At 37.6% G+C, this 17,469-nt stretch overlaps 1 protein-coding gene across 1 annotated transcript; it reads left to right on the forward strand.

Annotated features, from left to right (window-relative positions):
* The first annotated feature begins 375 nt into the window (after nt 1-375).
* On the forward strand, nt 376-7,319 carry LOC128552258 (heat shock 70 kDa protein 12A-like). The gene is made up of 5 exons (XM_053533287.1): nt 376-466; nt 2,357-2,743; nt 2,946-3,161; nt 3,389-3,545; nt 5,795-7,319. Exons 2-5 carry the CDS (start codon nt 2,360-2,362, stop codon nt 6,841-6,843), a joined length of 1,806 nt encoding a protein of 601 aa, XP_053389262.1. The 5' UTR covers nt 376-466; nt 2,357-2,359; the 3' UTR covers nt 6,844-7,319.
* The last annotated feature ends 10,150 nt before the right edge of the window (nt 7,320-17,469 follow it).

Raw genomic sequence — 17,469 nt, forward strand, 5'->3', positions numbered from 1 at the left:
TTTTATAGCTCTTTATTTATATACTTTTATTTTGGTAGCATGTCGTACGAAATTCAATTTCTATTGAATTGCTGCTTAAGTTAGTTTTTTTTTATAAATGTAATATTGTCGTATAATTTGTTTGTGACATAATTTATTCTTTTGCTGAAATCAAAAGGTTCTCTCTTAGAAGATCTATCAACATCATCATGCATCTTAAAGTGTATCTCGAATAGTCCCAATCGTATAAACAAATATATCATAACTATTTGCTTATATTCTGAAATTTTAAACCATTTTAGTTTGTCCAACCGCCACCTTTCGGTGCCTCTTTAAAAATGTACATTTTCGCGGAAAGATAAAATGCGACATTTCACAATAAATGTAAAGGTATTCCGAGTGTCGCTCAGACTTACACTTCCTTGTCGATGAATTAGTATGTTTGTGGGTTTATTTCTGCTATGATGTGATCACTGTGCATTTTAAGGTAGGTGCGGATATATATATGTCATAGTGTACCGTTCAACTTATGCCAGACACTGTTTTAAGACGTGTAACTTCATCAAAATTGAAAAGTTATTGGCGAATCTGTAATCTTGTTTCGGTTTAGGTAGGTTTATACAGTGGGGCCCGCAAGAGGAATGTTTTATAACATGAAAATGTATTATTCTTTCTCGAATATTCTGAGAAAAATGTACTGGCGTTACAGAAAGAAATGTGCAGTTTACCCGAACTAGATTGCTTATCTTTTTTTATGGAATTGTAAGTTAAAATGTCAGTAGTCTAACTTGAGTGCAAGGGTTATCCATTTTTGAGCAGGAACGGACATGCGCATTGATCAAATTTGAGGGTTGTTCAAAAAATTACATTCAATCAATAGTTTCGCTTTATTTTGACAATAGCGATCACCGATTAAACAGAAAGTATCTTTAAAAAAAAGATACACGGCCGCATTTTAAGCTACGAAACGTGCATGCACTCTGTGCTTTTACATACGGTGGTGTATTTATAAAGCTACAGTAGACAAAATGTAGTTTTTAAAGTAAAATTTTCATGTTTTTTTATGTATTTAACACATTTTACAGAACACATTTTCATCATAATTATATCAATTATATTCTCGGAAACTTTGACTAAAAAGGAAGGGCCGAAAAGTGGGGGATTTGAAATTGTCAAGGGATACCAAATGACCAATATGAGGACGAGTTGAATTGGGGACGAGTTGACTGTAAATCGTTTCCGTATCAGTTTACAGTTTACAGTAAGGCCCAAAAGGGCATCTGACAACTGTTATAACAGTAACAAGTCATAGTAACAAAATCATGTATCAGAATGTTTGTAGTCGAACTCTGTCGTAGAACGGGATTCAGGTTTATGACGTAAGCTACTAGTATTTCCGCAGGAGTCTTGTAACGGATTATACTGTCTAACAATACGCACATCCCTTAAGGAAATATTATCTTTTCCATACGAAACCCTGTGGATTTTAAAAAAAAATTAATTAAACTTGCACACAACTTTTATTGGCAAGATATCTCGTTGGTTTACTTGGAGGTCGGCTGACATACATTTTAAATGCGTGTATGTAGTGTTATTCTTCACATGTAACCCATCTCCTGTGCTTTCTTCACATGTAACCCATCTCCTGTGCTGTCTCAATCAGACAGTATGTGTGTAAAATAACAGTGAGTTAGATATTTTTCCGAAGTGCCTGGGCCGATTTGACTAGTTATCGAACTTGGCCGAGGACTTATTGGCAAACGCATTTTGTTCAAGTTTAGTGAAGATCGGATGAGAAAATAATGTTCGACTTAGAATGCAGACAAGCTTTGTGACAGAGTGACAGACAGACACACAGACAGGAGTAAATCAATGTCTCCGACACCACTTTGAGGTGGGAGACATAGTAATAACAGTTGCTGTCTTAAACTGTAGAAACAAAGTTTGGTCTAAATTCAACTTGATACATCAAGTACTTGGCATACTGCTACAATATATTTAGACATTAAACACATTGTCTTGGCCTTATATCCGTCTCAGTCATGTATGATAACACAAAAGAATACAGCTGTTCTGTGGCGTGTCTTTAAGTACTTAAAAGTCATATTGTTTACAACAATATTTAAGGTTTGAGTTAAGGTGAAATATGGTAAATCTGATAAAATTTGAAAAAGTAGGATATCATATTATTAATTTACTATCAATACTAGACAAGGTCTATACTATTGTAGTAAAACTTGGAGCTTAGCAAAAACTCATGAGTCAGTTTCATCGGAAAGAGAATAGATACCAGGGCTTGTCCGTCCTCTCTAGCGCCAAGTTTGATAACAAAAAATATGCATAAATACAGAAATTGGCAACTTTATATTTGTTACAGGAGATGAGTCAGTTCCAACAACAATATCAAGTGTCCGGGGCGACCGGCGGGGCCTGCGGTAGCAGCGGGGCCGTCGGGAGTGACAAGAAAGACAAGATGTTGGTGGCGGCCATTGATTTTGGCACTACTTTTAGCGGTTATGCATTCTCTTTCAAACATGACTATCAATCCGACCCGTCTAAGGTTTCAACCAATCAGAACTGGGTGGCAGGTTCGATGGCTCTTGTCTCATTAAAAGCCCCAACTGTTGTGTTGTTTGACGAGAACAAAAAGTTCCACAGCTTTGGTTACGAGGCGGAGAACACTTACTCAGAACTGGCTCTTGATGACGAACATCACAAATGGTATTACTTCAAACGCTTCAAGATGAGATTGCACGAAAAGAAAGTAAGTTCGTCCAGTTTACCTTTACGTTAGTTTTGTTGAACATGAAGTGTTAAAAGAGTAATTGAAGACTGCTTTGTCATAGTTGAAGCGTATACCACGGTATATAGTTTATACTTTTAACCTACCTTTTTATAAACGCTACCGTACACTAATTGCATAGATTACAAAAGACAAATCGATACTTTTTCCTGTCTCGGAACAGATAACTCGGACAATTGAAATAGATGATGACAAAGGAAGAAAGATGAAAGCTCTTGATGTGTTTGGGGCTGTGATCAAGTACCTTAAGGACCATTTGCTTAACCTGTTAAAAACTAGGGGCACGGAGGTTCAGAATAGCGATATACATTGGGTGTTGACTGTGCCTGCTATATGGACAGACTCCGCCAAACAATTTATGAGGGAAGCTGCTTATAAGGTTGGTAGTTTTCTTGACCGGTTTAACATTTTTTATAACTTGTAGTATTTAATATCTTAGTAAAATGGACGAAACGTGGAAGAAGCGTAAACTTAAAGGTTGTACAGTCTGCAAATCCTCAAAATGATAGCGAACATCGTCTTGCTTCCGAGCATCTGAAATAGCAGCCCGATACATTTATAAAAGTAAGATTCATAAAATGTGTATACTAAACATTAAACTTTCAGGCTGACATAGATGGCGGACAGTTGTCAATAGCATTAGAACCGGAAGCCGCCAGTTTATTTTGTCAGATGATTCCCACAGACAAGATACATGGGTCAGACGGGGCCAAATTTGCAGTTGCCAGTCCAGGAACAAAATACATGGTCATTGATTTAGGAGGTATGAAAAACACAGTCATTTTCCCGCAATACAGTCTTCTATGAAGGCGAGTTCGGTCGGTGCGAATTAAAACCCAGGAAAAATTGAATGTATATAAGATGTATGACAAATGCATGTCTTTTACTCTGCTTGTATTTTTAGCTCACATGTCACAAAGTGACAGTGTGAGCTTTTGTGATCGTGCAGCGTCCGTCGTCCGTCGTCCGTCCGTCCGTCAGTCCGTGCGTGCGTGCGTGCGTAAACTTTTGCTTGTGACCTCTCTAGAGGTCACATTTTTCATGGGATCTTTATGAAAGTTGGTCAGAGTGTTCATCTTGATGATATCTAGGTCAAGTTCGAAACTGGGTCACGTGCGGTCAAAAACTAGGTCAGTAGGTCTAAAAATAGAAAAACCTTGTGACCTCTCTAGAGGCCATATTTTTCACAAGATCTTCATGAAAATTGGTCAGAATGTTTACCTTGACGATATCAAGGTCAAGTTCAAAACTGGGTCACGTGCCTTCAAAAACTAGGTCAGTAGATCAAATAATAGAAAAACCTTGTGACCTCTCTAGAGGCCATATTTTTCATGGGATCTGTATGAAAGTTGGTCTGAATGTTTATCTTGATGATATCTAGGTCAATTTTGAAACTGGGTCAGCTGCGGTCAAAAACTAGGTCATTAGGTCTAAAAATAGAAAAACCTTGTGACCTCTCTAGAGGTCATACTTTTGAATGGATCTTCATGAAAATTGGTCAGAATGTTCACCTTGATGTTATCTAGGTCAAGTTCGAAACTGGGTCAATTGCCATCAGTAACTAGGTCAGTAGGTCAGATAATAGAAAAACCTTGTGACCTCTCTAGAGGCCATATTTTTCATGGGATCTGTATGAAGGTTGGTCTGAATGTTCATCTTGATGATATCTAGGTCAGTTTCGAAACTGGGTCAGCTGCAGTCAAAAACTAGGTCATTAGGTCTAAAAATAGAAAAACCTTGTGACCTCTCTAGAGGCCATACTTTTGAATGGATCTTTATGAAAACTGGTCAGAATGTTCACCTTGATGATATCTAGGTCAAGTTTGAAACTGGGTCACATGCCTTCAATAACTAGGTCAGTAGGTCAAATAATGAAAAAACCTTGTGACCTCTCTTAGAGGCCATATTTTTCATGGGATCTGTATGAAAGTTGGTCTGAATGTTCATCTTGATGATATCTAGGTCAGGTTCAAAACTGGGTCAAATGAGCTCAAAAACTAGGTCACTATGTCAAATAATAGAAAAAAAATGACGTCATACTCAGTTCAAAACTGGGTCATGTTGGGACAGGTGAGCGATTCAGGACCATCATGGTCCTCTTGTTAAATTTAGCGACAGGCAATACACCAGAGTTTACATGTTTTACTACAATGTTATGCTACTTTTTGTTCGTGTATTCGGCTGAACATTGTGTTGCACATGGCAAAATCAGACTTGTATTTAATTTTAGATAATTTTTAAGAAGTTAACCTTTGTATATTTGGAATTACTTCCCTAAACGTTTTAAGACAAAATGCCGCGGAGTGAGAAAAATGGGGCGTGGGGGAGGATAAGGAAAAACTTGTAGTAATGGCATTTGTTACGTACAATTCAAAGGCTCCCCGAAAATGTATTAAAGTTAAATAATTTAAGTTTGTATAAATGCGTTTTCCCCGGCTAAAATACAGCGGGAAGTAGATGTAAATAATTGAAGTTATTAGGTTAAAAACAACGAACACAATGAGAGAAACTCACGAAATATTCAAAAGCTGTATACCATTTACGCATTATATTGATAATGATGCTACTTCGCGTACTGAAATGTAAAACTGATATGTCCCAGTTGCAGACATGACACTTGGCAAACCATAGTGTATGACAAAACCCCTCTTGCTGTATTTTGACGAAGGGACAAACCCCCGGAGGCCTCTCACAGTTTTAACACCCCTCTCATTGAAATTTGAATTGGACCAAAACCCGCTCTCTCACATTTCGAGCTGGCGTATTATCGTAATCAGATCAAACTCGTTAATATGGCGCTAAACATACATTTTAAGTCGACGGTAAAAGACATGTATTTGCAACTGAAGTAATAATTAGTACTAGGCATTATCAGACTTCCTGTTCTTTAGAACGACGTTCCAGAGAGCCGCTATCGGCTTCCTTTGGATATATAAGCTTGAACTGACTAAATCGCATCCCATGTGAACAAAATTACTAGAAATTACTTTATTAGCTTTACTTTACTTGCAGGAGGCACCGCTGACATTACAGTGCACGAGCGACAGCCAGATGGTGGTCTGAAGGAGCTTCACAAAGCAAGTGGCGGAGCTTGGGGTGGAACCAAGGTAGACGAGGAGTTCTACAAACTGCTCCTTAAAATCATAGGTGGTCCAGTGTATCAAAAATTTATTGATGAAAATAAATCGGACCATTTAGATTTACAACGAGAACTTGAAACAAAAAAGCGAACAATCACACCTAACTCAAGTGGAAAAATAACAATAAAAGTCCCAGTTGCGATTGTGCAGACATATAAAGATGAAATGAAAGAAGACATTAAAGAAGCTATAGATGGGTCAACATATAGTGGTAAAATTTCCTGGGTTGGAGATAAAATGAGGATAGAGGCACAAATATTCAAAAACTTGTTTAAACCTTGCACTGATAAAATAGTAGATCACATTAAAGACTTACTGAAACAACCTGATGTTCAAGGGACAAATATATTTTTAATGGTAGGTGGGTTTTCTGAGTCGGTCATGCTTCAAGACGCCATTATGAAGGCCCTTCCGAAGGGCAAGGTCATCATTCCAGCCGAGGCAGGATTAACAGTATTGAAAGGCGCTGTGATATTTGGCCACCGCCCTGTGGCTATCACTTCCAGAGTTTCCAAATACACCTATGGGATTAACATATCACCGCCCTTTGACCCAGCTATACACCCAGAAGATCACCGTGTGGCTGTTGGTGGCATAGATCGCTGCAGGGACGTCTTTAAGAAGTATATCCATGAAGCAGAGACGGTCAAAGTGGGTGAAGCTCGTTCCGGTAAACACGTTACGCTGAAATCTAATCAAAAAGAGATGCTGCTGAAAGTGTTTGCATCACCGAAGCGGGACCCGATGTTTGTAGACGAAGATGACACGGAGTATCTCGGTAAAGTAGTTGTGAACCTTCCAGACAGCGAAGACAAGATCCGGGTTGAAGTCAAAATGATGTTTGGAGAGACGGAACTTACTGTAGAAGCTATAGAACTTTCACAACATACCAAATATAGAGCATATTTCGATTTCCTCTGACAAGTATTTATCTTGGGTGAAAGATTTACTGTTGATTTATATTGATATGGATTGTTATTGATCACTTAAATTATATTTGTGTATACAGAAATTACTTTAATTCTCGATTTATGATGCATAAGAAGTGTTACTTGACAGGACAGTCAATAACTTACATATGCATTTCCTAATCAGAAAAACAACACGTTTAATCGCTAAGCCTGTTTAACAGAAGACGATGTTTTCAAGCTGAAGCATTCATTGTACAATATATAAATGCCCATGTTCATTTAAGCAACATTTCTACGTAGGCGCAGAAATAGCTTTTTTGAATGATAAAGAAAACGGATCAGAGAAAGGCCAAATATAAAATGTTCTTTTTCTATAAACTGTGTTACGAGACCTGTGTTGTATATTATTGCAAACAATTTCTGCAAAATGATTTGAAAATGAATTCTTCATTAATAAAGATTTGTTCAATTTTTATATAAACAGAATACTGATCTTTCATATCACTGTTGAATTAACAGTCCTTAGTAATCAACAAGGCCTGTAACTCTCCACAAATAACGCTAACTTGAACCTATCGGTTTGCAATGACACTGGGAATTTAGCCAAGATTCTAACACGACTTGATTCATTTTCCTATTAAACAAAGGAGGCTGAAAGTTGTGAGTTATTTTACAAAAATTCACTGTTCTGACGTCACAATTATTACGTTATAGCGACAGACGGCACAGCGGTGCGTTGAAAAAGAAACCAACAAAACACAGGCTAATATTTGACGGACGTCGTCAAGGATGCATTTGAAAATCCTTGGTAATATGTTAGAATCGAAATAATAGGGAATCGATCCTACCGATTTTAAATCGGGATCTACGGTAGCATGTGATATATACCGAATGAGATAAAGAGCTAGAATGTACTATCGAATATAAAATGTGTCCTTCCGGCACGTGCACAGAGCGTCTGACTTCGGATTTTTTGGAAGAATACGCTTTTTCCTTGTGCGTAATAAGCGTCCACATAACTTTCCGAACCGCTACGTCTTGCACATCAGTACAAATATGGGTAGTATTTTTTTTTTATTCCAAAATCTAACATTAAATTGATACAAACGCATATTTCTGGGCAAGCTGATAGACTGTAACGATTCCCGATTGAGACAGTGCCTTATTTCATAATTATTATATCTCATTTAGTGATTTGCTCTTGTTTGTCGTTCAGATGCGTATTATTATATCACTTGGGCTGTGCGCTCGTGATATAATTCCTTCGCATCTGAACTCCAAATAATGACTTTATTCAACGACAAATCACTGGATGAGATTATTTAAGAAATAATTTATAGCAAACCAGTGTTTTAATATTTCTTAAATAACGAGAAATTCTGGGTTAACTGTGCGGATTTTCCCGTCCATGTGTTGAATGTTAAACTTCTCGTTACATTTGAGGTAGATCTAGCTTCATTTAGGCCTACTGGTACACAGAATGATGTAAATTTACGTTAAATGCATACCACTCATTTAAATACAACCAAAAATAAATAAAAAATCGATATTATACGCTTGCAAAACTCGTGCCAAAGTTGAATCTAACGTCCGGCGTAAAAAAACAAACAAAAAAAAACGTCGCATGCGTTTTGCTAATTTTGGACTATCACCTTTGTTGTACTCTAGTGATGGGCTACTTTGTAAAAATGTCATACGAAAAGCAACTTGTACAAAATAGAAATGAGCATATGATGACAGAGCAGCTTTATTAGCCCACCAAAGACTCGGTGAGCTTTTGTGACACAGACTTATATATGAAAAAATTTAAAAATCTTGCCTGAAAGTTCAAGGCCTATGCCTTAGATATTTGGTATATAGCATTGCCTAGTGGATCTTTAACAAGATTGTTTAAATTATGCCCCTGGGGTGAAAAGAGGCCCTGCCCTAGGGCCACTTGTTATATGAGTTATATAGAAAAAAATACTTCAAAAATTATCAAATCATATTTCCTAGACTTTTTAATTATAATTACCTGATGACCCCATGTGCTTAGGGGGACACCTGACTCAGACTGTGACCTTTACCTGCTTTATTGTTTTTAACCTACTTTCTTATTTTTAGCTCACCTGAGCACGAAGTGCTCAAGGTAAGCTTTTGTGATCGCCCTGTGTCCGTCGTCAGTCGTCCGTCCGTCCGTCGTCAACAATTTGACTGTTGACACTCTAGAGGTCACAATTTTGGCCTAATCTTAATATAACTTGGTCAGAATGTTACCCTCATAAAAATCTTGGACGAGTTCGATATTGGGTCATCTGGGGTCAAAAAGAAGGACTCCAGATCAATTCAAAGGAAAAGCTTGTTAACACTCTAGAGGTCACAATTTTGACCCAATCTTAATGAAACTTGTTCAGAATGTTACCCTCAATAAAATCTTGGACAAGTTCGATATTGGGTCATCTGGGGTCAAAAACTAGGTCACCGGGTCAGATCAAAGGAAAAACTTGTTAACACTCTAGAGGTCACAATTTTGACCCAATCTTTAGGTCAGATTCAAATCTGGGTCATATGGGGTCAAAAACTAGGTCACCGGGTCAAATCAAAGGAAAAGCTAGTTAACACTCTAGAGGCCAGATTTATGACCATATCTTAATGAAACTTGGTCAGAATGTTAATCTTGATGATCTATAGGTCATGTTCAAATCTGGGTCAGGTGGGATGAAAAACTAGGTCACTGGGTCAAATCAAAGGAAAAGCTTGTTAACACTCTAGAGGCCACATTTATGACTGTATCTTCATGAAACTTAGTCAGAATGTTAATCTTGATAGTCTTTAGGTCAAGTTCGAATCTGGGTCATATGGGGTCAAAAACTAAGTCACCAGGTCAAATCAAAGGAAAAGTTAGTTAACACTTTAGAGGCCACATTTATGACCATATCTTAATGAAACTAACTTGATGATCTTTAGGTCAATAGGTCAGGTGAGCGATACAGGGCCTTCATGGCCCTCTTGTTTAAGACACAGCCTTGAAATTTGGATGCACGTCGATTTAAGAATGACTTTCACTGACAATGAATGTGTCCTACTGACCTACTTTCTTAATAATTTAGCATCAGTTTGACATTTTAAGCATGTAGCTCATGTTACTCAGGTGAGCAAACCAGGGTCACCATGACCCTCTTGTATTTTTACTATCTTACCAGATAATTCTTGGAAAGTTTTAATTTTCTAAATAATCTGAAAATTCAACTAATTTTAAAGCAGTGCTTTGAAAATGATTGAACAATTGATCAAAATGCAGGGAGGGGCACCTGGGGTCTTCCTCCACCATCAAAGCTGGAAATACAACTTATGACTTATAATTGCATCGATGCGACGTTAAACCCAACAAAAAAGCGTCCGTTGGAAGATTTTTAGCGCAGATCTTGGATACGTATTGGGCTGTGCATCTTAATAGGCTATAGCCGAGTCGATGAAAAGTGCGGTTATTTCATGGAAGTCTGGGAACAATCAAAATATTTTAGTTGTAGCAGAGTAACAATGTCGGAGCTGTATATCTGTCTACGTCGTGTTCCGTAGTAACAGAGTTATGACAAGGGGTCTTGCATCAGTAAACTTTATAAAATTTTATATATTAAGGCGGTATGGGTTATATTTATGCACCCCCCCCCCCCCCACCTCCCCACATCGAAAAAGGAGGGGTATATTGTTTTGCAGATGTCGGTCGGTCGGTATGTAGACCAATCGGTTTCCGGATAATAACTCAAAAATGATTGGGCCTAGGATCATGAAAGTTAATAAGGAGGATGGTCATGACCAGCAGATGACCTCTATTGATTCTGAGGTCAGAAGGGTAAAGGTCAAGGTCACAGTGATCCGGGAATAGCTAAACGCTTAACGGTTCCGGATGATAACTCAGAACAGTTTGGCCTAGGATCATGGAAATTTATATGGAGGTTGGTCATAACCAGCAAATGACCTCTACTGATTTTTAGGTCAGTAGGTCGAAGGTCAAGGTCACAGTGACCCGAAACAGTTAAAACGTTTACAGACGATTACTTGAGAACACTTGGGCTTAGGATCACGAAATTTAATAGGAAAGCTGATCATGACCCAACAGATGACCCCTATTGGTTTTGAGGTCAATAAGTCAATGATCAAGGTCACAGTGACCTGGAACAGTTAAACCATTTCCGGAAGATAACTTGAAAACGCTTGGGCCTAGGATCACGAAACTTAATAAGGAGATTGATCATAACAGCAGATGACCCATATTGATTTTGAGGTCAGTAGGTCATAGATCAAGGACACATTGACGCAGAACAGTAGAACGTTTTTGCCAAATAACTAGAGAATGCTTTGGTTTAAGATCACATTTGACACAGAGGTGACTGGAAAATGAACCATAATTATTGATTTGAAGTCAGTACGTCAAATGTACAATGCACAATGACCACATAATTTCTCTTCCTTGTTCAGTTACTGATGCATCAAGGGGGAGGGGGGCTTTCGTGCTCTACGAGCTCTGGTTTACATCTATGCTACGTATGATAGATAGCAACATAGAAAGTAACAGCGACGACGCTACGGATAAAGCTATACTTTTTAGGACGGCATTCAACTATTGAAGCCATCAGATGTAAATTAACGGTTTAAATATATCAAATCCTTTTAAAAATACACAATAAAATTGCGCAGCATTAACGGCAATCATGTATATACATTTCAATTTGTTATAATTCCTACTTTTAAAAAAAAACAAGAGCTGTCCGTAAGACAGTCAAGCTCGACTATTCGAAATATTGTCCCAGAAGCAGGAAAATATTACCCAAAAAGGTTAAATATCAAAAGAGTTTTAAGTTTAGAAGGGGACATAATTTGACCAAAATGCTTATCAGAGCTATGGGACTTGCTGTTATCAACTAGTTTTATAACCCCGAAGGCACATGTGAAGTTTCAATTCAATATCTGCATTAGTTTTGGAGATAGTAATTAACTTGCATGTAGAACTTTAACCAGGATTTTCTAAGTCCAAAAGGGGGCACAATTTGCCCAAAATACATGTCAGAGTTATGGGACTTGACCCAGTGAGGTTGGTAATTGATCTAGAAAAAGAAAAAATAAGTTTCAAATCTATATGCCTTTTAGTAATAGCTGTATATACTTGCACGCAAAACTTTAACCAGGATTTTCTAAGTCCAAAAGGGGGCATAATTTGCCCAAAATACATGTCAGAGTTATGGGACTTGACCCAGTGAGGTTGGTAATTGATCTAGAAAAAGAAAAAAAAAGTTTCAAATCTATATGCCTTTTAATAATAGCTGTATGTACTTGCACGCAAAACTTTAACCAGGATTTTCTAAGTCCAAAAGGGGGCATAATTTGGCCAAAATGAAGGTCAGAGTTATGGGACTTGCTGCTATCAACTAATTTTATAACCCCGAAGACACATGTGAAGTTTCAAGTCAATATCTGCATTAGTTTTGGAGATAGTAACTTGCATGTAAAACTCACTGGCACCAGAACAGAAAGAAAATGCCTCTGTACATGTTATACCCTACCCCTAGGTATTCTATAAGAACCATGGTCGTGAACGGGAAAATGTACTAACCCGTTTCAATCGCGCATTTCATGCCTAAAGCACGCAATTCGGTAAATGTGTACTATGGATATCAAACAAGTGATAATTTATCTTCCATTGTGTACCTGTCACATTTCTCTAATACTTCTTATCTTACAAAAACAACGCGTAGTTTATAGTTTTTCAACGTTACACAAAAAACTTGCTTGACCTTCCCTGGTGAAGTTCCGTTCTAGATTGCTAAACCATTCTGATTGGCTGTTGTGAAAATGTATGTCAATCGTCATTTTACTACACGTGTTCGCTAATATGTGAAAATGCAGCATAAATGTGCAAAATGAATAAAATAAACAGAACAGATGTAGACAAATATATGATTTCAAATTAGAAATCATATACAAGATGAATTTCATTCATCATTTCGAGTTTTAGTGTAAAATTATGATTTTTTTATACTTCTGTTTTTGTTTGTTTACGTTTCGCCTAACATGTGCACACTGCCGTGACCTCTAGAACGGATGTTCATTAGGGAAGGTCACGCAAGTTTTTTCTGTAACGTTGACGAAAGCATAAAATATGTTGATAATCTCAGCAATATGGAATATTGAGACAATGTGACTGGTGCACGTTGGAAGATAAATTATCGCTTGTTCAATATACTAGGTACCCATTCACCGAACTGAGCGTTTAAGTTGAAAAAAGTACGATTGAAACGGGCTAGTATATTTTCCCGTTCATGACCATGGTTCTTATAGAATACCTAGGGGTAGGGTATAACATGCACAGAGGCATTTTCTTTCTGGTGCCAGTGATAAAATTTAACCAGAATTTTCTAAGTCCAAAAGGGGGCATAATTTGCTCAAAATGCAAGTCAGAGTTATGGGACTTGACCCAGTGAGGTTGGTAATTGATCTAGAAAAAGAAAAAAGTTTCAAATCCATATGCCTTTTAGTATTAGCTGTATGTACTTGCACGCAAAACTTTAACCAGAATTTTCTAAGTCCAAAAGGGGGCATAGTTTGGCCAAAATGAAGGTCAGAGTTATGGAACTTGCTGCTATCAACTAGTTTTATAACCCCGAAGACACATGTGAAGTTTCAATTCAATATCTGCATTAGTTTTGGAGATAGTAACTTGCATGTAAAACTTTAACCAGAATTTTCTAAGTCCAAAAGGGGACATAATTTGCTCAAAATACATGTCAGAGTTATGGGACTTGACCCAGTGAGGTTGGTAATTGACCTAGAAAAAGAAAAAATATGTTTCAAAGCTATATGCCTTTAAATGATAGCTGTATGTACTTGCATGCAAAAACTTAATCAAGGTGTGACGCCGACGCCGACGCCAGGGTGAGTAGAATAGCTAGACTATTCTTCGAATAGTCGAGCTAATAAGGCGGACGTTCAAAGCCTATTTCTTCATATGGAGTTCAATGATTTATAAAATTAATTTTGTGCTGACGGACAGCACCACCATCTCAGCTCGATTGTACTGTGTGCCGAACTAATATGGCATTATTTTCAATTCTATCAAATCATTAAAGCCAGAAGTTTTTCAGTGCGTTTAATTGGTTATAGATTTCGTTACTTTCGACAAAAGTAAAAATGATTATGGATACAAGCTCGCATGCGCCTATGACTACGAACCTCTCAATTTACAATAATAGGGGAGACCGGGTGACTGAGGTTGCTGCTGTAGAAGCACTTGCCCCTAATCTCTGTCGGTTCGTGCCCTACTCTTGTCGTCCTGCGAGGGAGTCACACAGCTGGCTTGCGGAAAGTCGGCGGTTCTGCTAACTAACATATCCGCTAGTGTGTGAAAGAATGTTGTGACGAACACGTGTGAACTTTTCCCACCAATGAAGCTGGAAAGTCGAAAAAGTATTACGTTGTGTCTTATCTCTTCGAAAATGCTCATCCGTCGATAAAATACATATCACACCAAAGGTCGTTCATCAAGAGGTTTAGTTGAATAATGTTTTCAGATTACATTTTTCTGGGGTTCTGTACATTTTGAAAAACGTCTATTTTTTGAATATATGTAGTATTATCGTTAGTTTTAGTCATATCAAATTTTGACAAATTTATATGATTGTACATTATCTCAACTAAGCTTAGCTGATTAAAAAAAACAGTAGTCAGAAGTTTCCTCTAATACTGAAAGTTATATCGATATGGATTGTTAGGCGTTATTTAAATTATACTTGTGTATAAATACTTATAATTACTTGTGTGAAAATATTTTAGTTCTGATTTTTGTCGAGCCCGCTTGCGGTGGCGAAGACATAGTCGTCCAAATGGCTTTCGGTGTATGTGCGTCCGTGCGCCCGTCCGGACCATAACTTAGCCATACATGGAGTAATCTTGTTTATATTTGGCGTGAATGTTAACCTCAGTGAGATGGAGTGTCATGCACAAACCCCATGTTCCTATCTCAAAGGTCAAGGTCACAGTTGGAGGTCAAATGTCATGTCAGATCTGGTCCGACCCGTAACTTTGACACGCATTGAGGAGTCTTGTTTATATATGGCACGAATGTTTAACTCGAAGAGACGGAGTGTAATGTGGTTCCTATCTCATACGATCCGTTGTTGTACGCTTCGCAATCCCTTCAAGATGGAGTGTTGTTCGTCTATTATTATGCCCTCCGCATCTCCAAGAAGCGGGGATATATTGCTTTGTACATGCCGGTCGATCACTTCACCCAGAACCATTAAACTTGGAAACACTTTCCGTTCAATAACTCTGGAACCACTTGACCAAGTATCGCAAAACTTGATACGTGTTTTACAAAAAAGCTCTTGCTAAGAAAGAGACGATTTTCTTCTTTGGACAATTCACTCAAAATACCATAAATTGCCTGTTAAATGTTCTGAAAATATTTGGTTGTTAGAATAGTTTGTACAATGAAAACTTTACTCTATGACGGTTTCCTCGCAGCGGCATTTGAAGGATTTTATGTCACAGAAACCAATTCGATCACTTCAATATTTTTTATCGTTATCCATCTCGTTAACACCATCTCGTTAACATTTCGCCGTATATAGAGGTAGGACAGATTCTAAGTTAGTATCTATTTATCTATTTTTCACGTGTTTAACGTTACGGGAGTCGTGCCCACTGGCACCAGAACAGAAAGAAAATGCCTTTGTGCATTTTATACCCTACCCCTAGGTATTCTATAAGAACCATGGTCATGAACGGGAAAATATACTAGCCCGTTTCAATCGTACTTTTTTCAACTTAAACGCTCAGTTCGGTGAATGGGTGCCTAGTATATTGAACAAGCGATAATTTATCTTCCAACGTGCACCAGTCACATTGTCTCAATATTCCATATTGCTGAGATTATCAACATATTTTATGCTTTCGTCAACGTTACAGAAAAAACTTGCGAGACCTTCCCTAATGAACATCCGTTCTAGAGGTCACGGCAGTGTGCACATGTTAGGCGAAACGTAAACAAACAAAAACAGAAGTGTAAAAAAAAATCACAATTTTACACTAAAACTCGAAATGAAGAATGAAATTTATCTTGTATATGATTTCTAATTTGAAATCATACATTTGTCTACATCTGTTCTGTTTATTTTATTCATTTTGCACATTTATGCTGCATTTTCACATATTAGCGAACACGTGTAGTAAAATGACGACTGACATACATTTTCACAACAGCCAATCAGAATGGTTTAGCAATCTAGAACGGAACTTCACCAGGGAAGGTCAGGCAAGTTTTTTGCGTAACGTTGAAAAACTATAAACTACGCGTTGTTTTTGTAAGATAAGAAGTTTGTTTTTGTTTGTTTGTTTTGGGTTTAACGCCGTTTTTCAACAGTATTTCAGTCATGTAACGGCGGGCAGTTAACCTAACCAGTATTCCTGGATTCTGTACCAGTACAAACCTGTTCTCCGCAAGTAACTGCCAACTTCCCCACATGAATCAGAGGTGGAGGACTAATGATTTCAGACACAATGTCGTTTATCAAATAGTCACGGAGAACATAAGAAGTATTAGAGAAATGTGACCGGTACACAATTGAAGATAAATTATCACTTGTTTGATATCCATAGTACACATTTACCGAACTGCGTGCTTTAGGCATGAAATGCGCGATTGAAACGGGTTAGTACATTTTCCCGTTCACGACCATGGTTCTTATAGAATACCTAGGGGTAGGGTATAACATGTACAGAGGCATTTTCTTTCTGTTCTGGTGCCAATGGTCGTGCCCGAGCCTGGTAAGGCAATCTAAGGGATTATGTAGATGTCACGAAATAACATGCGCTAACGCTATTCTAGTACAGAAACGTGTAGAATTTTGTCCTTCTACTTCATTAAATTTGCATGAAATGCACGAGAATGTCTGCGTTGCTTTCATCATTTTGATGTAATTTCCTATAGAATTATCCGTTTAGGGACCGTAATACGTTTACCCTTTGCCGCGGATGCACGTATGTCTCCTGTTAAAGACCGCAGGAAAGTGACAAGAACAGCAGTTTAGGTAAGAAGACGGAAAAACTAACGTGTTATAAAAATGACTTAAAAGTCATTGAATGGAAGTGATAAAATGCTCGCTCGTTTAATAATTTCAATATGTAAAGATAAACTATTTACGATCAATATAAAATATAATGAATATATCTTTGTCACGTCAAATAAAAGACAAAATAGCTTTGGCAAGGTTTAAAGTGACGTCACGATTCATTCTCTGTACTGTCGATAGTCGCAAAAAATATTTTTGAATATTTGTAAAGTCTGAAGCGTACAAGAAAATCTACCCGAGTCGATCCGACGTGAGCCCGTGCTAGCAAAAGTCACGTAGGATAGCAATAACGACGTTCCTATTATCTATTACTGTCCCATATAGCAGTTAATCGTACAATTTTAAAGTAATCTTACTGTAGTTTTCAGCTCGACTATTTGAAATTTTTCAAATAGAATAGCTTTTGCAATCACAGTTTCGTCGGTGTCGGTGTCACGAACGTTTTGCATATAAGCATGTTTCTGGGCAACTACTTGGCACTTGATACATGTCTTTGTCATCATTAGATGTCCTCAAAGGACAAGTTACAT

This window comes from Mercenaria mercenaria, unplaced genomic scaffold (genome assembly GCF_021730395.1).
Source record: "Mercenaria mercenaria strain notata unplaced genomic scaffold, MADL_Memer_1 contig_2214, whole genome shotgun sequence".
Taxonomy (NCBI): Eukaryota; Metazoa; Mollusca; class Bivalvia; order Venerida; family Veneridae; genus Mercenaria; species Mercenaria mercenaria.

Excerpts from the sequence above, each read along its gene's own strand:
- LOC128552258 (XM_053533287.1), top strand. The coding sequence starts at position 2,360 with ATGAGTCAGTTCCAACAACAATATCAAGTGTCCGGGGCGACCGGCGGG. Across the intron at positions 2,744-2,945 it reads TGAGATTGCACGAAAAGAAA|ATAACTCGGACAATTGAAAT; the intron begins GTAAGTTCGTCC and ends GTCTCGGAACAG. Across the intron at positions 3,162-3,388 it reads TGAGGGAAGCTGCTTATAAG|GCTGACATAGATGGCGGACA; the intron begins GTTGGTAGTTTT and ends TTAAACTTTCAG.